Source organism: Anguilla rostrata, chromosome 18 (assembly GCF_018555375.3).
Source record: "Anguilla rostrata isolate EN2019 chromosome 18, ASM1855537v3, whole genome shotgun sequence".
NCBI classification, from domain to species: domain Eukaryota; kingdom Metazoa; phylum Chordata; class Actinopteri; order Anguilliformes; family Anguillidae; genus Anguilla; species Anguilla rostrata.
The window spans coordinates 8,194,992-8,221,399 of NC_057950.1; the positions used below are offsets into that span (position 1 = coordinate 8,194,992).

The window sequence follows — 26,408 nt, forward strand, 5'->3', positions numbered from 1 at the left end:
CTATTTAGGGTGCATTCCTGCCTCTCGCGCAGTGCATGCTGGGATAGGCTCCAGCCTATGAATGAGCGGGTTTGATAGTGGACGGATGAATGGATGGACGTCACTCTCTCTCTCTTATTTTTTCCCAGCCTGCACTGCGCCGCCGTGCTGCCCACACAGGCTCCTTGTCCCTCTGGTCTGTGTGAGGGCGGGGTCCTCGGGACCCCCCTCAGAGTGCTGACTCTGTGGATAAACCCGGCAGCGCCAGCTCCGGATGGAGACGCCAAACAATGGCCGCTGCTAACGCATCGCTTTTGTCCCGGTTAAGCAGTTAAGCCTCAGCACCGGGGCGGGCCCCCCCCCAAACGGAGCTGCGCCCCCATCGCCCCCCACCCCCCCCGAACGGAGCCGGCTCGGCGCAGCGCGGCTCGTATTCCGCAGCGTTCCGGTCGGAATCTGAGCCGGAATACCAGCAGGGAGCACTGCGTTTGGGAGCCCTGTGTACACAGATATCATCCTAATCAAGCTATAGTATCACCCAACCGCCACAGGAATCATTAGCCTCCTCTCTGCAGTAGCGCAAATCAGACGTGTGTGCATCCTTATGTAACATTTACACGTAATCGCCCAGTTAACGTTTATGTGGTGAAAACCCGGCTGCATTAGGTCGAAAAGTGAAAGTTTTCTAGCCGACCAGAATGTAGCCAGGCTATATCCAGGCAAAATGCAGCAGCAGTCACGTGATCTGACGCACCAAGGCCCGATTGTGAGCAGCAGTCACATGATCGAGCCGAGGCGCGATTGTGAAAAGCGGTCAGGTGACTCCCTGACGTGCGGGCGAAAGGCCCGGGCGTTCCCACAGAGCTTCCCGAGCGGAGCGGAGGCGCGCGCGTTCCCCCGGACGGCGGTTTGGCCGCTGCCTAACGACGGGAGGACCGGCCCACACACCGGGGCTCCTCCACCCGTGCCAGCCGCGTCTGACGGGGGCATAAATTCCCCGTTTTGGGGCCCCTCCTCCTCTGTCCCAGCAGAATGGTTGCCCCACTAGAGTCTCCCAGAGGTCCTGGAACTCTGCCGTGTGTGACCCCCATGTCCCGCTCTTCCGGCTCAGACCAGTTTCCCAGACTTCAGCAAAAGGGGTGGGAGGAGGAAACAAACCCAAAAGAGAGAGAAGGGGGGTGCAGAGTGGGGGAGAACTGTAAAGCCGACCTCATTCGAATACGGGTTCGACCCTGCAGATGCTAGAACAACCTGAAAAGACTTCTGCAGATGCCAAAAGATACTCAGTTAATAACAAAAAGGTACGATCCTGCGAAAAAATAATTTTGCTCTGAACATTGGTGAAAATAGGTGCTACTTAAAAAAAAAACAATCCACATAAATTGTACGGGAATACAAAGCCGTGTTAAAATATTTCCAATAAAGTCTTTGACCCAGGTCTGCCACAAAGCCAACATTTGAAAAGGCTCTCAGCCTATTCTAATTAAAGGCTTTTGTGAGAGCGGCTCCCCGTGTGAGTGACTCTCCCCGTACTGTAGCCTGCTCTGGAAGCGTTGCTCAGACAACGCTGGCGGTGCCTGATGTCTGGGGAGAGACGTGATATCACCAGGCCTACAGGAGCAGGCAGAGTGGGTTAAGCGGGGGGGGGGGGGGGGGGGCCGAGGGACTCGTGTTTAACAATTACGGCTTTTGTGATTCGGTGCTCCTACGACTGCTTTACGCTCGCACGTCTTTGTGCCAGCGTACGCGGTGATTATGAATGAAACACGAACAGGCCTAATAATGATATCGCCCAGGGGTGACCACATTTCCAGCAGCTATTAATAGACCACTTAGAAAATGTTCATATCGTTTGAAACCTGCGTTATTAAAACCTGATATGAAGTAGTACATCAGTAGTAAAGTTGTGGCCAAATGTGGCTTTTCATTAATACTGTATCTAATCTTGGGCAAATAACAAAAAATGGTGATTTACTGTAGCGTGGACCACTTTTGATTATCATATAATTCAACCAATTCCAGTACAAAGAGAGAACAAGTCCATTATTTGGGAGACCTGTACTGAGATTATACGCACTAAACTACGATGCCGATGTTGTACACTTATTAACAACACAAGTACATATTCAACAGTCATAAATAACACCTCATACATATGAGCACAGCGACAGTATACATTATGCATTTCCTAGCCATCACACACGTGCATGAACATGGGATACAATGTGCATTTCCCACCCACTACTCTACTGCTAGATACATCTGTTGTTGTTTTTAACACCTCATAGAGTTGCTTGTTACCTGATGCTAACAACCTGTTGTGAGGCAGGGCTGTGGGTGGCCACTGCTCACGTGGTGAACAGACAGGAAAACAACTGATTTTTGAAAAGCTTTTTAAGGTGAAAAACAAAAACCAGCAGTCCCTTCGGCTCTCTGGGACCAGGATAGAAGATCACAGCCTTAGCTGAAGAATTATGCTCCCCTGTCCCGGATTTTTGTTAAAATCTGCACACACACCTCCAGACGTCCCTGTCACCGGGATACGGCCTGCCTGCACAGTGGCAGCCGAGAGCGAGGTTGCCTGTCTGGGCAGGGCGGCTTTGCGCCTCAGCCAGAAAAGCAATAACGTCCAACAGGCTGTCTCAAGCTCCCACAGTCGTGACACGCCGTCCCAGCCCGTGTCCGTCTGTGGGGGAGGGGAGGGGAGAGGACAGGAGGCTGGCAGAAGTCCCAGCACCCACCAGCAGAACTGAGACGTCATCACCATGGAAGTATATCACCATCCACTGTGACAGGGTGGGCAGTGGTAAGACGGTTTGTCGCTGAATGAAATGTGAGATCACAATTATGTGATTAGAATATTCTTTACCTGAACATTCTAATGCTGATGTCACAATCACTACTGGGAACTGAAAGCAATGGAGTTCTAGAACACTGACTTGGAATTTTGCAACAAAAGAAACCTACTCTTCAAAGGGTTAATGAATATAATAATTCCCATGTGTTTTTATGCCCCCACCGCTTTTCTCACAATATGGAAAGCCCAGTTGTGTTCATCAGCACTCATTGCTGCAACCTCTACTATCGATTTGGGAGAGCTCAGACTAGCATGAGCTCTCCTCTGAAGCACGCGATGTCAGCCACTGCATCTAAATTACACCATAGTCTACGAACTAGGCTTCCCCAGACACAGGCAGGGGGAAGTCACTTCATGTGCAGCTCAACGACCAGACCACTGGCGCCCAATCCACCAGGGGTGAGGGGGTCACAAGTGCTGTAAATCCTGGCCCAATGAAACACTACCCCCTCCCCCCCTCCCGCCCCCGGCCCCGACCAGTGCTCGTGTGAACTGTGCCTGGCCACGAGGGGCTGTTGGCCACAGTCAACACTGGCACAGACTGGCCCTAAAGCCATACACTGGAACAGTGCCCGAACAGATACCAGACTGTGGGGCCCATCCATACACTGGAACAGAGCCCTAACAGATACCAGACCATGAGGCCCATCCATACACTGGAACAGAGCCCTACCAGATACTAGACCATGAGACCCATCCATACACTGGAACAGAGCCCTAACAGATACCAGACCATAGAGCCAAACCATACACTGGAACAGAGCCCTAACACATACCAGACCACAGAGCCCATCCATACACTGGAACAGAGCCCTAACACATACAGACCAGAGACCATCATACAGAAGAGCCAGTTGCCGCATCCATACACTGGAACAGACCTCGATACTAGACAAGCAATCCATACACGGAACAGTGCTACGATCGACATAAGCCCATCCATACACTGGAACAGAGCCCTAACAGATCCTAGACCACGAGGCCAATCCATACACTGGAACAGTGCCCTAACAGATACCAGACCATAAAGCCCATCCACACACTGGAACAGAGCCCTAACAGAGTTAACCACTCAGCAGCCCCATCTCATGCATATCCGAGTGTCTGTTTAAACTCGGGAGCAACCAATCTGTCCCTCGGGGACAATGAAGAACCACTGACTGATTAATGCTGAGGTAGATATCAATATTCCGTTTCATAATTAATATTCTTAACATTCCTCTGGCTCAGGCAGCCCCTCCTCCTCCCCTCTGAGCATGTAATGTTTTTCGGAGAGTAAAGTGGCTTGAAGACACAGGACCACAGATATAGAAGACAGGAAGTTCCACTAGGATCAGGCTGTAAATGGAAACCCTTCACTGTCTAAACTAGACCTGCTAAAAGGAGGACAGCAACCTGCAGAAAAGCAATACAACACATTAAAACACAGCTTAACACACACATATACACACAAACACACTTATCCATGCACACACGCAAGAAAACACACGCGAACAAGCACACACATGCACACACACACACACAACACACACACACAAGCAAACACACACACAACACACACACACAAGCAAACACACACACACACACACTCATCCACACACACACACACACACACAAGCAAACACACACACAAACAAGCGCGCACACACACACACACACACACAGTGAATGATCCAACCAAACTGCCATAGGCTTCTGGCAGCTTTCAAGGTCAACACTGAAGGCTACTGTAACCGGAGAGGGTGCAAGAACAGCTCAAACCCCCTCCCGAACAGCTCAAATCCCCTCCCGAACAGCTCAAATCCCCTCCCGAACAGCTCAAACTCCCTCCCGAACAGGTCAGACCCGGCCTCTTTGGCCCTGCCTCCTCAGCAGGTAAACGCTCCAGAACAGCCGGTGGCAGATGAAAGCGACGCTGCCGCCTTGCGAGTCTCTCACTGGGGGAATCGAATCACGAGCTCTGCAGAGACGCCTTTGAGCCCTCCGGAGCGGCTGCCGCCATAACGAGGGCGGAGTCAGACTTCTTCCCTCTCTGCGCTTTCTTCTCAGGGTACCTTAGATGGCTGTCTCTCTCAGCGGGACGCGGTTCCCGGCTGCGCGCTACGATGCAGACGAAGACACAGGAACACTCTGACGCTTGAAGTGAAACCACACGCTAATTCAGTGTCACTGAATTGTATTAATAAACCACAAGTCAATGTCGCTGAATTTTACTGATAAACCCCAATTCAATGTCAAAATATTCTTTAAAAAAACACAATTAAATGTCACTGAATTTTATTGATAAACTCTAATTCAATCTTACTGAATTTTATTGATAAATCCCAATTCGATGTCAATTCATTTTATTCTATGACACGTGATGTCACCCGCCACCTCTTATCATGCCGTAGTTTGTAGGTACGATAGCCGATACCAGATCATGGGACCCATCCATGCACTAGAACAGTGCCTCAACAGGATGAGCCACCAGACAACTGTTACTGCTCCATTATTAACAAGGGACAATTACTCTGCTTTCGTTTATTTTACACTTTACGCATTTTGGAACCAGCATACAGAGTAAAGACTCCAGAGGGAGTGAGTGAGGTTTCCAGTTCTTTGCCCAAAAGCAGCGTTCTGCTTGGGACCTTAGCATCCAGAACACATCTCAGTGCTTCAATCACTGCACCAAACGCCAACAACAAATCTCACTGGCACTAATTTACACAGAAAGTGCTCATTGACTTTACATGCAATGACTGGTCTCTCTCAAACCCTCCATTGTTTTACAATTTTTGTCCTCTTAAGTCATTTTCTGGAAAATATAACAGCTTCATTCCAAGAAGTCATTTTTCATAAATAAGTATCCCCGTGGAGACTGTGTTCAGGGTTTTGGCAATATGGCAGATGTTCAAGGATTTGATATTTACCCACACGCGCACACACACACACACATTCATAAATATGTATGAGCGAGCAAACTGTTCACCAATGAATTATGACCTGCATGACGGATTGGTAGAGGATGACATAATTAGTCTGAGTGGGTTTCTGCGAAGCAAAAAAAAAGCTTGCTGATACAAAATCCAGACAGAAACCCAAAAAAATATACTGAAGACAAGGGTTCCGCCTACAGTCTGTTGCTGTGGAAACATTCGTCATAATTTTATTTTGAGCCCACATTGTATGAGAGAAAGCAGGGACACACAGCCCCTGTTTGTGTTCCTCACACTGCACAACAATGATCTCATGCTCTCTGACCTCTCCCTACCCAGAATGCCATGCACTTGGCTCCGACACACTTAATTGACTGCAGAGACGCAGGTTTGGGATTGTGTAGAAAGTGAGGCAGAAATTACATCATAACTGGAAGCCGTTACTGGCCATGGAACCATGGCTTCCCTCACTGAGATTATTTGTCCAAAATTACCCCAGTTTAACTACAGTCTGACAGCAACAATTAGCTACAGCAGTGAGAGTACCTCCAGGCAGGCCTGCATATTAACCAAGGTGGGGGGGGAGCTTTCAGGGGCCCGGGCACAAGACAGAATCGCATTTCAACCCCCCCTCTAATCTTCTGATCACGATCGCATCGCATCGCATCCCACCCCACCCCACCCCACCTTACCCCTTCCCACCTATGATCACAATCACTATCGGGAGGGGCCCAAATGAAATTCTCCATAGGGCCCCTGAAAAGCCAGAGGCAGCCCTGCCCCCAGGATAGAATCACGGCTAGCCGCACACGTAGCTCGACAGAGGTCATCCAGAGTCTACTCTCCAGAGACACTATGTTTAGAAACTGAAAAACTCTGTGGTCGCCTCAATGGGGAACGTTTGGACAGAGCAGGGCTACTATTAATCAAGATTCAAAACCGTCCCAGTGCTGAACAAACCCAGCAGGTATGCGCGAATCTACTTGTGCACATAGAGAATTTCAACATGACTGGTTCACGTCTTTTCCTGAAGGAATTATGGGTAGAAACGACTGAAAAAGTCATAACGTCCTTTTCAGACCACTCTAGTGGCTAAACGATCATCAGAGTGAGCTAGACTCATAAATCCCCCAGCTGTGCAGTAGTGGGAAGGAATGGGGTTAGGCCAACTGTGGGAATCAGAGCAGTCAGTTCTACTGGTTCTTTTTACACTTACTTTCTATGTATTTCAACCTTCTTAAAATTTTCCTTTTCACATACTTACTTTCACATACATACAAATTGTGTGTTCTGTTTTTGGCTTTGTTCCATTTTAAATAGCTTCTTTTATCCACTGTGAAGCATTTAGTAAAATCTAATTCTAAAAACTCAACAGCAACATTGCTTTCCAAATATAATGACACGGTTACTCACAAACATCCACAGACCTTGTGAACCGTTTCATCAAAAACAGCTTTCTGATGGAGTACGCCAACGAGATAATAATAATAAAAAAAATAATAATTATTATTATTGTTTATTTTTTAATTATTATTTCAGTAATTGGTATGGTATTGGTAGCATCACTTATGCCATTATCATATTATTATTGCAGTACGGTTCTGGGTTGGCATAGTTAACCCACATTAGTACTATAACAATACTGCATGTACATTGACTCTGGTATAAGGGTCTTATCTTGATCAGTAACACCATTGGCTTGTGTGGATCCACATACGTTCCGTCACATTTTAACTCTGCATAAGAGCACCTGCTAAATACTGTATATATAATGTAATGGAGATTCTGAGTATGGTCATTGATTTGATTCGATTTTTAAACATTGGCAAAAGGGCTGAGTGGTATGTTGTGTTAGCCGGTCTTGGGCTGAGAACCCCGGCAGGGACACCAGCGCAGTACCGTTAAACTCTCCACGCTCCGCCTGACCTTACCAGAGGAACCCCAGCTGTGTAAATCGACTGCAGGATGTTTATGAAGTCAAAAACGCAAACACATTATGTCACCGCTCTCCAAGGAAGGCCGGCGACCCGATTCCACGTTTCTATGAGTAACCGAGAAAGCGTTCGCGTAGCGTGTGTCAGACGTGTGCTGTCCCGAGGTTCCGTGTGGTGCTGTGTGGTCCGTCCTGAACGGATCCGCTCGCCTCCCCGCCCGGGAGCGGGTTTACGTTCGGCGATACGCTCTGGTGCACGGCCGACCGCAAGCAGGAGAAAAGAAAAGAAAAAAAAAACCAATGTCAGTGAGGTCATCACAGGGCTGCGCTTCCCGTCTACGGCTGGCGTGGCGCTGCGTTCACGTCTGCCCTCGCTGCGTGCCAGCTGTGCCACCTGGTCTCACAGGGTACCCCCCCCCCCCCCACCCCCAGACCTAGCACAGACCGCTGGGATAATGGAGGCGTCACACAGACTAGGGTCCTACAAATATTAAGCAAAATGAATTCCAGTAACTCCAAACAGTATGTGAGAAAATACGTCAGGCAAGTAGAGGACAGAATTATGCAGAGCAACTTACATGCTTTACATACATATCTTATATAGGTTCATAATGGTAGAATGAAGTGCATTTAATCTCAGAGAACAGATAAAAGTGCTGCACATGAATGAACAAAAAACAGCAAGGAAATAAAATAACTGGTTGCTTCTCCAAATGTGGTTTATGTAAACTGTTCCTTATCCCCTTAAATAAACCAAGTCAAATAATATCAACAAGCACTTAGACAAAAACTAGCCCAACATCAACAACGCTTACAGAACCACATTAGTAATGCAGTAATACACATAATGTTGGACTACTTCCCAAGCTATAATTCCTCTGCAAAGTATTTCTTAGTGGAAAGCTAAGACAGTGTCTGACATCAAAAATGCAAATTTCTGCAGGAATGTTCATTGAACAAGTATTCATGCTCGTATTAAATGGAGGAATAAGGTTACCGATTCTTGAAATGCTTTGACTGTACTGTGCGTTTATTAACACATGACATCAGAGGGCATTGGGGTTTAGTGCAGTGTGCAGAGGGCAGTGGGGTTTAGTGCTGTGTGCAGAGGGCAGTGGGGTTTAGTGCTGTGTGCAGAGGGCAGTGGGGTTTAGTGCAGTGTGCAGAGGACAGTGGGGTTTAGTGCCGTGTGCAGAGGGCAGTGGGGTTTAGTGCCGTGTGCAGAGGGCAGTGGGGTTTAGTAGCGTGTGCAGAGGGCAGTGGGGTTTAGTAGCGTGTGCAGAGGGCAGTGGGGTTTAGTGCTGTGTGCAGAGGGCAGTGGGGTTTAGTGCAGTGTGCAGAGGGCAGTGGGGTTTAGTGCTGTGGGGTTTAGTGCTGTGTGCAGAGGGCAGTGGGGTTTAGTGCCGTGTGCAGAGGGCAGTGGGGTTTAGTGCCGTGTGCAGAGGGCAGTGGGGTTTAGTGCCGTGTGCAGAGGGCAGTGGGGTTTAGTGCCGTGTGCAGAGGGCAGTGGGTTTTGGTGCGGTGTGCAGAAGCTGAGCTTCAGCGGCGTGTCCTGAAGCCTGATATCTCCAGCTTAGGGATGTCTCTCTCGTTGGAGAAGACGGCGCGGGTGATGCGAGATCCAGGACTCCCCTTCTTGCTCAGCCACACCCTCCTGTGCACAGGGAGAGAGAGGTCTCTGTTACCACAAAACAGAGACTTAGTATGCCTTTCTTATAACCAACAACACAGCACAAAACAGAAACTTAGTACGCCTTTCTTATAACCTACAACATACTTACCGCAGAATTGAAACTTATTATGCCTTTCTTCCAACTGACAACACTTACCACAGAACAAAGACTTAGTATGCCTTTCTTATATTCTACAAAACACCGCAACACAGAACTTAATTTTCTTTTGTATTCCCACTGGAAAGCGTCTTTGTGAGACCGTCTCAGTGAAAAGCACCGTACAAACAAAGTCGAATTGAATTGAAGAGAAGAATGTGTCAAATGCGTCATACTGCTGTCTGAGAATCTGAACAGCGTCTATGCTGTGGCCCACACTCCCTACAGTGCTCACTGATGCAGGGCTGAGGTCTCCAGACCTGGCAGCCTGTGCTCCAGGACTTTATGAAAGAGATTTGCACAACTGTTCTCATATCGATTCAAACACTATCAGCATTACCCTCTATTTCGAGAACACCTCAGAGTGCCCCGACATTCTGATCGCCTGCCGCAGTCGAGCAGAAGGGGACAGACGTTATCGCTCGTTTTGGGGCAGACTGGGCCGGTTTCTTCCCAGGCACTGACACAGAGGCATAGTGCAGCTGTGCGATGCTGCAGCGGTTCATGGACAGACTGCCAGTTCAAATCCTGGAAAGGAAACCGCTGTTCTAGAATGTTCTTTATGTGGAGAACAAACAGGATGACAGTGTGTGGTTTGGTTGTAAAACCAGACCCACGTCAAACAAGCATTTCAAATCCTTTAACTCCTTAGATGCACTAAAGATTTTAGGACCATTCCAAATGGCTGAGAATTTTCGACTGAATCAGATGAGACGACTTTTTCCAGTCTGAATCCTGGTGAAAGTATTTGTTTATTTTTAAATTGTAATTATCCTGCAGGAATTATCCTAGTGCCTGGCTAAAAGGTTTAAGTATTTCAAATATAGTATTTGGCCCAAGATCCATTATATCAACCACTGAGGAAATCACATACTATTAATGTTTTTATGTGCACTGTGCTATTAGAATAAATTAGAGGTTTAAAAAGTTTATTTTTTGGCTGTAAACACTGTGCACTGAAGCACTTGATGCAGAAGAAAGTATTACAGTGACAGGAGCTCTACGCTTGGTTCGGGGAGGGGGGGGGGGGGACGACGACAACACACACAACCAATTAAAGCCTTCAGAACAAGGTGCGCAATTTTTTTAGCCAAACAATGCCGTAAATGAATCAGCGAAAACCAGCTGACCCTGCAGCCCTCCAGGACTGGATTCTGGGATCTGCAGTCTAATTTCACCAGAAACCATACAAGCTGGATAAAAGGAAAGTTGATCTGCAGGCTGGAAAATCACATTCCTTTCCTGAAATTAAGTTTGAGCTCGTACATGTCTGGGGAAATCAGTGGGATTTTTCTCACAGGGTCCCATATGCGGAACACGGAACCTTAATGCAAACATCCTTGTGCCTGTTCAGCTGGGTATGCAGTATGTTTACTATCCAAAGAAGACTTTCCTAAGGGGTGAAAATATGGTCAACTGGCCTCACTGTGAACTCTTTGGAAATTACAGCAGATGTTTAAGGTTCACATACCCTAGATCAGGGATGTTGAACCCCAGTCCTGGAGGGCCACTGTGTCTGCTGGTTATCAGTGCTTTTCAGCACTTAATTTAAGTCTCTGATTGGCCAAAGAGTCCACAGTCTAAGAACTTGACTGGCTGCTGACTGAAGTCACAACACAAAAAACTACAGACACCCCTGCCCAAGATGATGCAGGTTCAATTAAAACACAAACCATGAAACCGATTTGTCTTCGAATCTTCAAATGACTCAAATCACACGACTAAAATATCTTCGTGACGAACAGAGAGACAGACGGAGCAAAGTTTTCTTCAATGTCATAATGCTCAGTTCCCCCCCCGAGGAACAGCTCTGAAGCTGCCACTCGTAAGAGCGCCTCCGTTTCTTTTTTCGGTTCCCACCGCCACCTCCGGAAATTGCGTGGGACGGAGGCCGATTCCGCGCGAGCTGCGGGCTACTGAAGGACAGGGGGGAGAGGCGGACGTCCTCGCGCCTCACATCCCCCCCCCCGACGAGCGGGGACCGCTTCTGAGCCTCGTTATATCGCCGCGGGAACCGGCTGACAGGCAGACGCTCGTTAGCCGCAGAGCGGCCCGTTCGTAGGGCCAGGCTGTGCTCCAGGAAAATGAATCAGCCTGACTGAGGGAAGCGGGCCTTGGTGCGAGGAGAGCGCACTGAAGCGAAGACGTCCTCTCTGGGAACCTTTTTACGGACCCCAGTGCCCCACAGCGCTCAATCCTGATCAACAGAATGCCTTCTCCAGAAAATGACACACGTGATAAAAATTCAGTCAAATCATAGTAACTCAGAGCACTACAGACTGCCATGAGTAGTTCTGTAATATACAGAAACTTAACCAGTGTGATGTACGCTTTACTGTTGTTGACATTTGTGTCTAATTGATAACTCTTAGAACACGAAAATCAGAGGGAACGTGTTTGTCTAAAGGCACCAGGAATGCTAATCGAAGTACACATCACCGTGGCTTACTCTCTCTGTCATAAGCCAGGCAAAAGCAGTGTGGTTCAGAGCGATAAGCCCCGCCCACCCCACTTTATGAGACAGGGCCAATACTTTCAAACCCATCAACTCAGTGAAGGCAGGTCAAAGATGGAGACACCAATTAAAACCGGGGAGCTGAAGCAAAGGGGTCCCCTCTCTCCGGGCGCTGAATGGACCCCAGTGCCCCATAACGCTCAGTCCAGTGTAACAGCAGCTCAAGGTCAAGCAAAGTCATCTGGGAGCTCTGAAACAACACTTGCAAAGCATTCTGGGTAGGAAAGAACAAGGGAAGCTCAGTTATCTTTACATTACCTTCCAGTTATTTAGCAGATACTCTTATCCAGAGCAACTTACACAACTTTCTCATTTTCACAATAGTAAACCCATTTATACAACTACCTGCAACCTTTAGAAGTATCTACACTCTGGCCCACACTTCCAATCCAACTCCACAGGCTGTATCTGAAACCTCTATAAAATTGCACCCTGCCTTCTTTGATCGGGTCAATAGACCAGGTAATTTTTTTTTAAAAGGTAATTTTTTCTTAAATCTGTTGCTCAAAAGTACACTGCAGTCAGACTAAACCTGAGAAGTGTGCACTGTCTAGATCCTGAGCAGACAGCCCTGCGATGGCAGTATAAAAGCGAATGTTTTCTTCCTGCATGTTAAACACAATGAGCAGTCCGGGGCTATAGGTTTTAAAGCAGGTGGGCAGGCTGAGATTGACATCTGAGAGCAAAGCGCTCGGATGCAGAAAGCATACATTAGTTTAAGCGCGTGAGTCAGAGGACAGATTCCCTGCCCGACGAGTCGAGCCATAGCTTTTTTCCGTCACCCCCACCCCCATGAAACGGCGCCTCAAATCTCACCCCCCTCAACCCACCCTCCCCCCCCCCCATAGACAGGGCTAGAAACAAGGTCACCAGACTGAGTGATTGACCCTCTCAAACGGTGCGCTTTTAAGTGCTTAAAAAGCACAAACACAAAAAAATAACGCAAAACGCCAGGCCAATATTCTGCAATTGCTGGTAAAAGACAATACGGTCTTGAAGGAAAAATCTTACAAAGTACATAAGCCGTCTGTTCTACAGTTACTGAAAATGAAGTGTTCGCCTGGTAAATTGTTCTAACAACCAGGAATTTCTCTTATGACGGGATCATTATTATTTGCAGAGAGCGGCAAATTACATCTTTCATCTATTTAAAGCTCCGACCAACCGACGACTGAACTGAATGGTTTGGTTTTACCTTTTCACCACCTCAGTGACACCTCGGTGTGAAGAACGCTGCATAAAAATAAACCAGATCGATTGATTCGTCCGCAAAGAGCTTGTTTTGACAGCCGGTACACCCCCTTGTGCTCAGACTACGTGTTAATCATCATTGACGTGCAATTATCTGCTGGATTAGAGCAGAGACCCAGAGGAGATGTTCTCAACATGCGGTGTCCAAAAACAGCCCACCCCCACCCGCCCCCGCCCCCGCCCCCCCGGATTAACGAGACGGACACATGGCGTGCGGCAGGCTGGCCCACTCTGGCGGACAGCCGCTCAAATAACAAACGGGGAAGCGCAGGCCGTGCGTCAAGTGAACAACACTCATCTACCGCCAACTCAGTGTCCCAGTGTAACGGGTCTCCCAGACGCCAGTCTTCACCAGGCCTAACGGGGGAGTGCTGTATGACACCAAAGGCACGTTAAGCCCTGGGTATGCTTCAGCGGGCCAAACAGAGAGACCCAGTTTTATACCAACAGCAGACCTCAATGGCAGCCCTGTACTACCAGCACACCACACACACGACGCTGTCCAGGCTCCCCTCCCACCCCAGGATCACTGCAGGCTGAGCTGGGCCCTGTTTCACAAAGCGGGATTACTGAGTTAGCAGGATAACTGCACCGAGCAAAACAAGCCATTTTTTACTGCAGCCCATGTTCCAGATTTGGGTTTCTGGGTTTTACTGAGTGCAGTTATGTAGCCAATGCAGTAATCTTGCTTTGTGATACATGCTCCTGCGCCCATATTCATAAAGTGTAATAATAAAGACAACAACTCCTTGCATTTATATGGCACTTCCCTCAAACGGAGTGCAGGCCCTGCTCTCCCTCCTCTGGTGAAATCTCATCACTTCATGCACCAGTTTCTTATCTGAGCCTTTAAAGAAGAGGGTAAGTGAATCACCCTCCTGCTGAAGTCCCATGATAAGCCCAGACTTATTTAATAAGTGTATGAGAGCTGCTTGGGGAGTGTGTGTGTGTGTGTGTTTAAGAGAGAGAGAGAGAGAGAGAGAGAGAGAGTGTATAGGGCATGCATGTATGTTTATGTGTGTATGTGAGCATGCATGCGCTCTTTACTTTATGTATGTGCATGCCTACATGTGCACATGTGTGCAATCTGTAACTGCCTGTAGGATATAACTAGCTGAAATGAACAACAAAATGGCATCAGATGGGTGGCTGCTTTGGCTCCTCGTCTGTCTGAACAAACGAACACACCATCTTCTCTTTCTTCTATGTTTTTTTGCAGCACTAAAACTAAAGCAACTTTGAAAATCATCAATGACCATCCTTCACCACAGCCATTGTTGTTTTCTGTGTTTGGTGTGGCAAATGTTGTCACTTCTGCGTTCGCAAGTAAACATGCTTGCACAGACGCACTCACACGTTCGCTCAGCGCAAAGGAACACTCTGCTTAACACTCTGCTCTCCTTCCTTTTTAAAAAGTACCTTTAGTGAAGACAAAGAAAACTGGGCACAGTTCCACGCACAGGCACTTTGGAGCAATGAAGGACTGGGAAACTCGGCACCCAGCTGGCACAGTGACCAGGCGCAACACGTATGACATCACACAAGCTAGCAAGCTAACTTAACAGCAGCATCCTCTGTGCTTATAAGGAGCTGCCATTTACTTCTTGCCTGCAACTCCATCAAGACCTGCACGAGTTTCAGCTTTCGCCTTCAAGGAACCTGCCTAAGCAGAGGAAGCTGGTGGTCCCTGTTTTTCAACCTTTATTTCCACAGCGGATATTTGATCGATAGGTGTTCACCTGGTGCACTCAAAATTGGGGCAGGTTTCTGCACAACCCCACCATTCCATGTGTGCGAGCCGGGTTGCCAGAGCTGGGCCCATTGTCTACAGAAGGAAAGGAGGGTCCTTTTTTCCAAGCTGAGAGGAAAGCAGATAACATTCAAACTCCCACGTTGGAAAGAATTCAAATCTTACCCCTGGAATAATGTGTTCGGCAGAGTGCAATTTCAGAAAATAAAAAAATATGTCTTATAACAATGCAAGTGCTGCAGAAGAGGAAAGTGGCCCAGTTCAAAGGGCCTGTCAACAAATACATTTATCTTAGAATGTTCAGCTGTCACCCTCCCCCACGTAACCATATTCAACAACTATATGTGTTATGATCAAAGCCATGTACTATTACACTTTCTCAAAGGACAAAGAAAGTTCATATCCAGCATTTTCACCACAAACTACTGAGATGCATGCTAAAAGCCGAGACGAGTTGGAAGCCGGTTCCAACTCGATTAGCACGTTAGCCCCCCCGCTGGGTGCACGTTAGCATACATTGCAGTTCTCTCTTTGGACAGATGGGGGAGCTAGCGGTGGATCCGGGGGGCAGACCAATTCCCTACATCACTGTCCTCAGTGCCACACACTAAGAAGCAGGAGAACAGCCAGGGTGACCTGTACATCTCAGCCTATCTGACCACATCTGTGGGGAAAGGACCTCTTATGACTCGTATTCAATCATGCCACCTCTGAAGCCCAACAGCATACTGCCTAAGGCTACTCAGCTACTCAGCTCCAGGGCCCGCAGATAACAGTGTCTCCAGGTATTTGCTCCGACCATTCACTACACCACCTGATTTCACCAACAAGCTCGCTCATGAACCAAGGAGGTGTCTGCAGGACCTGGAGTTGAGTAGTGTTGGCCTGAGGGGTAGAGAATGAGGTCTGGACATCGAGCGCCTGAGGGGGTATGAGAAAGTTTGGGGGGGGGGGGGCAACAAAGACATGCAGAGGAGGCTGAGCTGGAGCACAGAAAAAAGAAAAGGATAGAGGGAGCGCTCTCTCTCTCTTTGGAGAGATTCTCGTCTGGCCAGCTCTGCCCGGCTAAATATTTCATGACCGCACTCATTTTTCCACTCTCGCTTCTTCTGGCCTTTGTGGGGGAAGAAAGACTGAGGTTTCTGCTTAGATGAGTCCTTGTGGAGTTCACACCTCCGGGGACTATAATAATAACCGAGCTAAGTCCAGCCACCCCAGACACTGAGTAAAACAGACGGGTTTGGGTTCCAGGAGGACGTCTTTAATGGAGGGCGTGGGCGGGCCACTACTGAGAGAAACAGAGCCTTAAAGGAAAACTCCAGCGATGCAAAATGAATTCCAGAATTTATTATCTGGTCATTTGTAATGTATTTTACTTTGTCGCTATTTCATATTTTTAACTGGCTATTCTGTCAAGCTTCTTCCAGATCTAGTCAAGCATGTTATTCTCCTACATTAACTACTTTTGCTACACCCTTCATGAGAACATCAGCTAAAAGGCTAAAAGCAAAGAGGGAGATTGTGCCCATGGCCCCAATCCCCCCCCCCCCACTGTTGCATTATGGGCTGCTGAGGCTGGCAGCGCGGCAGAAATCGGAAGTAAAAATAAGCACTTGGATTGAGCCCATGTTGACAACGCCTGATTACAGACGTCAATTCCGTGTATTTTTCAAACTAGGAAAGGATGCGAGGTTAAAAAAAACAAACAAAATAAGCGACTGGAATACACCCAAGATCCTGCTGCTTGTGCATCGCAGTGCATGCTGGGAGAATTTCACAACATTTATTTCCTGATTTCATAAAAGGAAGGAATATTCTCAGTTCAGAAAAAAAACACATCACCTTATTGGCGCTGTAAATGTTCAGTATTAATGGCTCAACGGTGAAGTAAAAAAAATAAAATGCCTCATTGGACTTCCACACCGACCGCACTGCAGTGAAACGGTACGGCTGTGGAGAGTGTGAGGAATTGGGTTATCTGTGAGAGCCTTCAGTGCACTCGAGAGCTTCAGCACGTGGAGAGGGAGGTGAGGGCGCTGTGACATTCCAGGCTGGAGGAATGTGGAAGGGAGGCAGCGTGGAGCAGGGCGTGTGCTCTGTGCCCTCCACCCCTCTCTCTCATTCTTTAGGCGGATGTATGCCCTCTCTTTCTCTCTCTCCCATGATCCCTCTCTCCCGCCTGCTTCAACAGTGTAACTGCCCTATTGCCTGCAAGCTTTCGCAGTATGTGTCTCACTCTCTCCTATTCTTTAGGCGTATTTTATGCCGTCTCTCTCTCTCTCTTCCTGCACAGTTCAGCCGTATGTGCTTTCTCTCTCTCCCTCTCTCCTGTATGCTACAGCAGTGTATGTGCTTCAGTGGTAACCTATATCAATTCTTTTTTTTTATTGTGTGCGAGCATAAATCATTTGGGTCACAGGGGCCCCTGGGAAGGAGCGGATGCTGAAATAGTTTTTGGGGTGGGTGTAGGGCTGGCCCCTCCTCACGGCGGAGCTGCAGAGAGCCTGCAGGAGCGGGGCCCGGGTCCCCGAGCGTCGGGACGGCCCGTGAACGCAGCCTCCTACACACGCGGACGTGACGCACGCGGGCTTCGCTGATTGATGCGCGCGGGCATATCATTACCGCGCCAGCCTCCCCCCGGTCTGATGGCTGGCCCAGTTTAGCTCACAGGCAGAAACGCGGTGATGAGCCGCCTCTGGTGCTGGCCCTGTTCACACACTGCTATTTGGGACAACGGGCCCATCTGAGCCCCATGCTGTGAAGGACAAAAAAAATCTGCCTCAATCTCACGAATGCAGCCAACTAGCCTAGGCCACACACACCTGCATAGAGCTGCGCACACGCACAAACACACACACACTCTCTCTCTCTCTCACACACACACACACACTCTATCACACACACAGAACTAACAGATGGCCTGTTTTTGCCTTGCTTGGCATATGCGTTGTTGTTCTTTAGATATGGGCTATCTCCCTGTCCAAATGCAGTACTGATATCCTTAATTATGCACTTGTGATATCTGCGAGAAAAAGCAGTTCATATTTAACCTGAATAAAAACTGCCAGGGTTCTGAAGCGTGACTCAGTCAGTAGAGACGCTCACCATGAGCGCAGGCTGGGCCCTATAGAGCAGCTCAGTCAGTAAAAGAGCAGCTCGGTCAGTGAAAGAGCAGCTTGGTCAGTGAAAGAGCAGCTCGGTCAGTGAAAGAGAAGCTCGGTCAGTGAAAGAGCAGCTCGGTCAGTAAAAGAGCAGCTCGGTCAGTAAAAGAGCAGCTCAGTCAGTAAAAGAGCAGCTCGGTCAGTAAAAGAGCAGCTCAGTCAGTAAAAGAGCAGCTCTGTCAGTAAAGGCTCCCACCGCGTTCCTCAGTTGGTTACTGTAGCTGAGTCATCACAGGACTGAGCCTGGTCTAGGCTGACCTTGGCTTGGGCTGGGAGTCACATCTTCACATGATGTGGGTGTGTTTGACTCGCCCGGTGCTCCTCCTCGCTCACGCAGTGCTGCAGGCTGCGAGTGGTCAGCAGAGGAACACTCCCAAAGTGCTCATCAGCTCCAGCTGCGCAGACAGCAGGGAGCAGAGAGGGAAGACCAGAGGATCCACGCACCACATCCCAGAGCATCCCAGAGCATCCCCGAATGTCCCAGAGTGTCCCAGAGTACCCCAGGGCATCTCAGAGTATCCCAGAGTGTCCCAGAGTACCACAGAACATCCCAGAGTGTCCCCGAGTATCCCAACTTGTCACAGAACATCCCAGAGTACATCAGAGCATTCCAGAGCATCCCAGAGTATCCCAGAGTATCCCAGCCATGTGCTGGAGCAGAGCCACACAGAGCTGAAAACTGGGCGTGGTCGGCACACAGCACACACCCCTGGGACCGAGGCAGGGAAGGCACCACCCATCCGTCTGCTGGCGGTTCAAAGCGACGCCCAGCCATGTGCCACCTGTCGAATCGCATGGCAACGAGGACTCTGATCCTCCGCAAATTAATCTCTCCCCCCCCGACCTCCACATCAGCCAGCGGTAATTGCATTGGGGAGGGGGGGACGGGGGGGGTTTGCAACTTTAAATAGACGCTTTAGTGCCCAGGGATGGCACCGTTACCACGGCAGCAGGGATGGATCCCAGTGCAGCTGTATCATGTGACTGGGAGTGGTGGAGGGGCAGCAGTTGGGACTGTCTATGAGCTCATCCCTCCCTGTGCTCAGAGCTACCTGGGGTGGGGGGTGGAGGGGGGCAGCTGGGGCTAAGGCATTAGTGCCGTGTTGTAGGATCGTGCCCTATGAGCCAGGATCAGGATGAACGATAACACACTCGTAGTCTGAGGTCAGCAGATCACACAGTCCTGGAGAGCCAAACACGACCCAACAAGCGTGCCCTGTGCACCATTAACCGCGCAATCAGTCTGTCATCACACCGTAACTTCACTAACCCTTTGAACAGCAGGCTTTTTGGAATGCTCTTTCGATTGAATTCTAACTGTCTTATAGAACTCCATTGCTTTCAGTTCTCAATAGTCATTGTGACATCAGCATAAAAATGTTCAACTGAGAACATTCTAATCACATATATTTCTGATCTCACACCTTAAGGGGTAAAGAGGCTACAACGGATGGGATTTTATACCCGTCCACAGCCCTCAAACGCAAGTCAGGACTCAAGCATATTTCTGACTCTTTATCAGCGGCTGATAAAAAGTGATCAAAGTGATGACAAGTATACGAAGGCCAATGATGTGAAGTGGCTGTGAGCGATCGGTGCCCGAAGCTGGGTAAACCGTGTAATTTACGAGCAGCTGGGTAGCAAAGCCATCGGCATAAATCTGCTTCCTGCAGTGCACTGGCAACCAATTCTGCAGATTAGGTAAGCCTCAGTGGGAAATCATAGATCATTTTTCTGCATTCTGGAGGCCGCGTGGAGCTGCCCGCTTTGGTCACGTTCAATTGCTCCCAGATGGACATCGTTAGCGAGGTAGCTGTTAGCTACAGCTGTGGTGAAGACATTAACTTTACCAAGAACTCACAGCCACATTAAAAACCCAAAATCTGTTCACCCTGTAGGGCACAGTCGACTGTGCTACAGCACGTTCTCACATGAAAACACTTTTCCTCATCCTACACATTTTATAGCTCTTTTATAGGGTCCCACGCATAAGGAAATGGTGCTTAATTAGAAACAAAACACTCGTTTCGCCTGTTTTGAATTCTGCACAACAGATTTTACCCTAAATCAAACTGGTCATAATCAAAGGCAGTCCATACACATCTGGGGAAGGGAATGTAGGAGAAGGAGGGAAAGTAGGGGAGGAGGGAAGGTAAGGGATGGGGGGAGTGTAGGGAAAGGTGATCAGCAGAAATAATTTCGCCAAGAGTGGAGCATGAAGAAACCACCAACGGGAGAAAAGCAAAGAATGAACGGCATCCATTTTATTTCCCAAATCCAGTGTGTTGGTTCTCTGAGACACGGCAGAGGATGCTTCATCTTAATGTCTAAAAGATGAAGACATTAATCTTAATGCCCCCCCCCCCCCGACCCCCTGCCAGATACATTAACAGCATGAGTCAGATTTTCAGTGATTCCGCCTGGTAAAGAGCGATTGTGCATTTCCGATAGCCCCCCCGGGACCCTACGATGAGGTGAGGTGAGGGGGGGGGACATTTTTCAGAGCGGAATGAAAATAGGCTCCTGCTGTTTCTCTGTCTCTGCGTGGTTAATTCCCTCATCCCGGAGAAGCCAGAGAGAGAGAGAGCTTCTGAGTGACTCATCCGTCCACACTGGAGTAGGCAGAAAAGGTCACGCCCGGGGTGACGTAAGGTCAAAGCCACATTATTTACAGCCTAAAAGCCGCTTTTGTTCTCCTTCCTGTGTGAACCCACGCCCTGAGCCGACCAGAGGAGGATGGGCTCCCCCTACTGAGTCTGCCTCCTCCCAAAGACTCCTTCCTGCTCGCCTTCCAGGTAGGTTACCCTAGCCACCGTCGCCTCCTGGGGTCTCCAGGACAGGGTTCATTATGAAAATGCGCTACGTCAGTGGTTTCCAACCCTGTTCCTGGAGATCTACCGTCCTGTAGGTTTTCACTCCAACCCTGAAAAAAGGCATTCCTCACTTAACAGCCAGCGATCTTGTTGAGCAGCTAGCTAGCAGAATCCTGTGAGCCAAATTAGGGTTGAAATGAAAACCTACAGGATAGTAGATCTCCAGAAACAGGGCTGGGAACCAGTACGCTATAAAATAAAACTTTGACTGAATGAATGATTGATTGACCGGTTATCTACCGAAGGCTGCCAAAGTGGTTTTAAAGCATCAGCTGGAGTCAATCACCTAACATTGAGGTCAGGGTACATTCACAAGCTGCAGAAAGTGCACTGAGCAGTCAGATCTACACTTGTGTTTTTTTTTTTGTTTTTTTTTTTAATGGGATGGAGTCACTTTATTTAGTGAGCAATGACACTGCAATCTCAGCCGACTGAAACCCTCCCACCCCTGGGTGATGTCAGAGCCAACTATGCAGTGTGGTCAGGGGAGACGCAGCATATGCAGGGCCTCCCTTGTGAAAATCCAGCAAAAAAATAATAAATTCTTCAATTGCGTATGACTGCTCATTAACTTTTATTTTTGGATTTTAAACATTTATTGGTCATATAAATACCGGTGCTGTGTGCAGGATGTGGTTTGGAAGGCAGTGGGTAGGACACGCCCCTATACGCGGAAAAGCTGTGTACCTTTCCGCCGGGCTTCTTCGTGGAATCTTCTTCCACCACATGCATTAAAATTTTCTCAGGACTGAACGCTAACAGCCTTTTTTTCCAGGGAGCACATGTGCTCCAAAGTTGAAAAATCTACGAGCACACCACTGCATCCCAAATAGTAGATGTGCTCCTACGTTACTTTTCCAGTTAGTACACATCAACTTTCATGAGCAAATGCTCCTGAAGTTGGAGAACTGTGGAGCCCCGTTTCTGTGTGCTGAAATTAGTGAAGTCAGTTGGCACAGGGAAGGCAGGGGGTGATGTCCTGTGTCTACCTGCCTGCCCTGATCACACAGCCCTGATTCACACGGGTGGTACCTCATCACTCCAGACAGTGCCCTGTGTGCGGGTTCAAGTTTATCTCCAGAGGGGCCCGTGGTCTGGTCTCGAACCCAGACTGTGCCAGTGCCAGTGCCAGCTCTGGCCAGCAGCCCCGTAGGATGACACACATTTGGCTCCAGCGCTGCTCAGGAATGGGAGGGTTTCAGCCAGCCGGGATATGCCAGCACCTCACAGTGCACTAGTGACCCCTGCTGGTTGATCGGGCACCAGCAAGCCTGTCTGTTGATCTGTGCACAAAGTTATGCTCTGTTGATCTGAAGTGTCTATCCACTTTTCAAGACCAACTTGCAAACTGTAGAGTGACAAGCAGTGGCTATCACCATATGCCTCAGAGTAGCACCCATGTTTCAGAGTACAACACATGACTCAAAGTAGTGTATGAGCTTCAGAGTAGTGCACATGCTTGTCTGCACTCTCACAGATCAACAGAGGCGGTTTCAGCTATGAACACAGAATACATCCTATTGAGCATTAGAGATATGAGATACAAGTGGTGCTAAGTGCAGGGAGAACAATTGTGACAAATGCAAAAACAGCTGAACTAGTCTCAGGAAATGCTTTTGTCTTTTTCCATGCCAAGCTTTTGCGCAGGAATAGGTTTTCTAGGGAGTTCTCCATAAAGTTACGCATTGGTAAAGGGTTACCCCTGCTGGAGAGACTGAGAAAGGCACCCAGGATAAGAATAATAATGCATAATGACAAGAACAGGTGAATCATAGATAAAAGCAGGTAATACACGACCACCATTAAAATTAAGGGGTTTCCCTGCAATCTGCTTCTCAAGGACTATACTAATCCCTTGTGACTGATAACCGCAGCAGAGCATTGAGTACTAAGCATTCATACTGTAATTCTTTGTGTGCTTGCTGATTTCTGATCATTTTCAAAGAAGACATTTACAGTTCTATTTAAAAAAAAAACAACAACTATATTTTCAATAGGCCCAGACTTTTACATACAAGTATGCAAGCAGTCAACGACTGTCATTCACAAGGCTGTCAGTAAATTTATCTAAAATGTCAGTCCAAGGGGTGGGACTCACATTTCTTTGACTTTTTCGGGAGGACCCTGCACCTGTCCCACCACGGTGCCTCTGCTGGTGTTCTTCACCCAGCCGCACAGGCCCAGCCGATGCCCCTCATCCTCGGCGTACTGGGGCACCGGTCGCCATGGCGACGAGAGGACACAGAGCGAAGGGCAAATAGGTTAGGCCAACAAGGCATGTGGACTCGACCATTCGCCTTATAACATGGATACTCATATCTGGTCTTCAAATCCAAATCCAGTCCTGGTTTTCTTTCCTCCCGGGTAATTAACTGAACAATTAGTGCTACTGATTGACCAGACTGTCTTCACACCTGACTCCCAGGTAAAGGGAGTGTGGAAAACCAGCAGTTCTCAGCCCGTGAGGACCATGATTCGAGTAGCAGGGCCTTAACTACATCAGATTACATCCAGTCACTCGACACAGCAATACCATTTATCATCACCAATCTTTGTCACAGCACACAGAGTCCTGTGTTTGCAGGTGTGATGCTTTTGAATGTTACTATGAGGTTAAGAAGCAAGAAAGATGCTTTCTGCAATATTTTATACTATCTAATGTCAGCTTACTGCAGTGATTCCCAAAGCGGAGTGGCACGGGAAAAATTACTAACACCTAAGGGGGGCCTGACCAAAAATCCCACTAGCTTAGTGTAACACTGAGGAACTTACCATTCGGAAGCAAACACCTGTAAAAAAAGAGAGTAAGAAAGATTAAGCAATTAACGTATTCTAGGAAACACTTCTTAATGTAAGCTTAGATGTCTCAATGCGTCACACTAAAAAAAATAAATGTAAAGGTAAACCGTGTAGGCCTACAGTATGCATGCGAATATTTTAAGGCAGCATTTTTTCAGTCCAAAAGTGCATGAATGTAAAGCTTAAATACCACCGAAATGCAGCACTCGTTGCATTTCAACGACGATGTCGCCAATAACATATACGGTACCCGCCTAGGTTCCAGATGTTCAGTTCAGGAAAATCGTTCGGAAAGAACCTTTGTGTACATTGCTAATTTGTACGTCTTCAAACTAGTACTTGGCATAAATTAAGTTCGCAGCTGTATGACAGCGCTGTTTTGTGTTGTCAGTCCGTTCTTAAACAAATGTTATGTCCTTGCCGACGGCTTGAAAGGTCTAAGTTACAAAACAATAAATATACTGAATCAAGTAATGTAAAATTACAACCGGGACAGTTGCAATATTTTACCTCAACCTATAATTAGCAACGCATTTTACAACTTTATTTTATAGTCTGTCTCAGCAAGCGAAACTAAACCGTAACACTCAGAACGACCATGCACATGCTAACGATTTAACCCACCAATTCATGATTCATCGAAACAGCAAAGGGCAAAAAATGTATAATTTTCTGTCATGGGCAGTCAACGTCACCGCTGAATAGAAATATAATCAGTGTCTATAATAAGACTAGCAGAAAATAAACACGACAGCAAGCAAACTCTAATGCAGGAAATATGGCTGCATATTGACTAGCCTACTATAAACCTTATAAAAGAACGGATTACCTACCCTGCACATGCCCGAATATCTCAAAATCTACGGAGCACAGTTTACCACCAGTGTCAGACCCGTCATTCGACATCGCAGGGACTACAAGTGCCTTGGCCACCGCACCAATTACAAACGCAGATCTTTGACAGGCATCTCAAATTACTGTTCAAGCACTCAAAACGAGTGTAACTCTGTTGCCACTTGTAAATGGCAATCATAATGCCCACTGCCCATTTCTCTGTGATGTTTATTCGTTTCCATTGTCACATTTGCTTACATTTGCAAAACATGTCCAATATCCAGTCTATTTTACATTATTCATAAATTAAATACTTATTACATGTACAAAAACATTAATAAAATGTATTAAACATTTGCTAAGTGCATAAAATATTTCAGGAATAAAACACACCACGTTTTATTTGCTAAATCAATTAAACATTTACATACATAAAACATTCCCAAACAATTTAAAACATTACATAATGCTTAATTTATTCAACAAATCGAGTATTTACTAAATTAACCTTTTTTTTAAAATATAAAAAGCTAAAAAAAATATTTACAACAATCAATTTCTGAAAACTGCCAAACTAAAAAACGCTAATGTAGAATCTAGCCACTAGATGGCAGGCAAAGCACTTGAGTAGTTGAAACTCTCACACACTGGGAGCCAAATGGAATGAAAAATGAAAAAAGGGCTCTTCATAAATTCTCAATATTTAATGCAATGTAGATAACAATAGTGAGATAATACTAAGATAACAATTCATATAATTTTAGAGAACTGTTGGATCAAGGTTCGGTTTGATCCGTTCAACCATTCTCATAGGAACATTTTCTATCAGAACTCCAATTATGCGTTTCAGTACTTAGTTACATCATAAGTCAGCGATTTTATTTTTTTTCAAATTTCACGCCCATACTTTTTTGTCACCAAGGCCAGGCTGTTGATTGGAATGAATTAATGAACCTGTCGAGACCTTCCTTATTTGGCTAATAAACACTCAATTTTACTGCTCTTATATGGTTTCTCTTCCACAAATAATGACATGAACATGAACTTTTAAAAATGTGTTCAACGGCAAATTAAGAATAAACGTGCTTAAAATGACTTGTGTAGCTTCTTGTGAAGGATTTCTGAGCATTAAACCCTTATTCCCCTTTATCAATAACAAAAGTCCTGTTTTCCAGGCATCTCAAATACAAAATTGTAACTCATGACACAAGAAACGTTAGTGAAGTTTGACAGGTGAACGATAAATCTGGTTTCCAGTTTTGGCTTGCTTGACCTGTACTTTTGACTTGATAAAGCGCATAGCCATTAAGTCTCGTGTCCAAACCGTGTGGGACATCTGGCGGGTGACTCCTTCACATTTTCAGCAGCTGAGACCTCTGGGGCACCTGACTGCGCTTTATTTTTATCCAGCATTCTTCAACCTGGCAGTGCTTTTGATTCTCGCACAGTCGCTCTTTATAATTCATCATCTTGCTGATGTTCAGACAACTCCCCCCGCCGAAGCTTTCTGCGAGTATCGGGAGGGAAAGAGAGGAAGATCCATTGCGCTTTAATTCCGCTTTCGTATTTTGCGCTCGTCGCGCGCCGGCCCGTCGCTCACAGGTAGCCGCGCGAGCTTCCCTTCATCAAATAGTCATGCTGGCAATTAGAGAGCTTTAGGACTGTTCAGAAGTGCTCGCGATGAAGGCGTTAACTTTGGCCGCTGGCTG

The 26,408-nt window shown here is 47.3% G+C and overlaps 1 protein-coding gene across 1 annotated transcript; it reads right to left on the reverse strand.

The window, feature by feature from the left end:
* Nucleotides 1-8,385: 8,385 nt before the first annotated feature.
* On the reverse strand, nt 8,386-24,812 carry LOC135244990 (acylphosphatase-2-like). The gene is made up of 4 exons (XM_064317721.1): nt 24,699-24,812; nt 23,839-23,855; nt 23,165-23,274; nt 8,386-9,341 (listed from the first exon to the last, which is right to left on the reverse strand). Exons 1-4 carry the CDS (start codon nt 24,769-24,771, stop codon nt 9,227-9,229), a joined length of 315 nt encoding a protein of 104 aa, XP_064173791.1. The 5' UTR covers nt 24,772-24,812; the 3' UTR covers nt 8,386-9,226.
* Nucleotides 24,813-26,408: the final 1,596 nt, after the last annotated feature.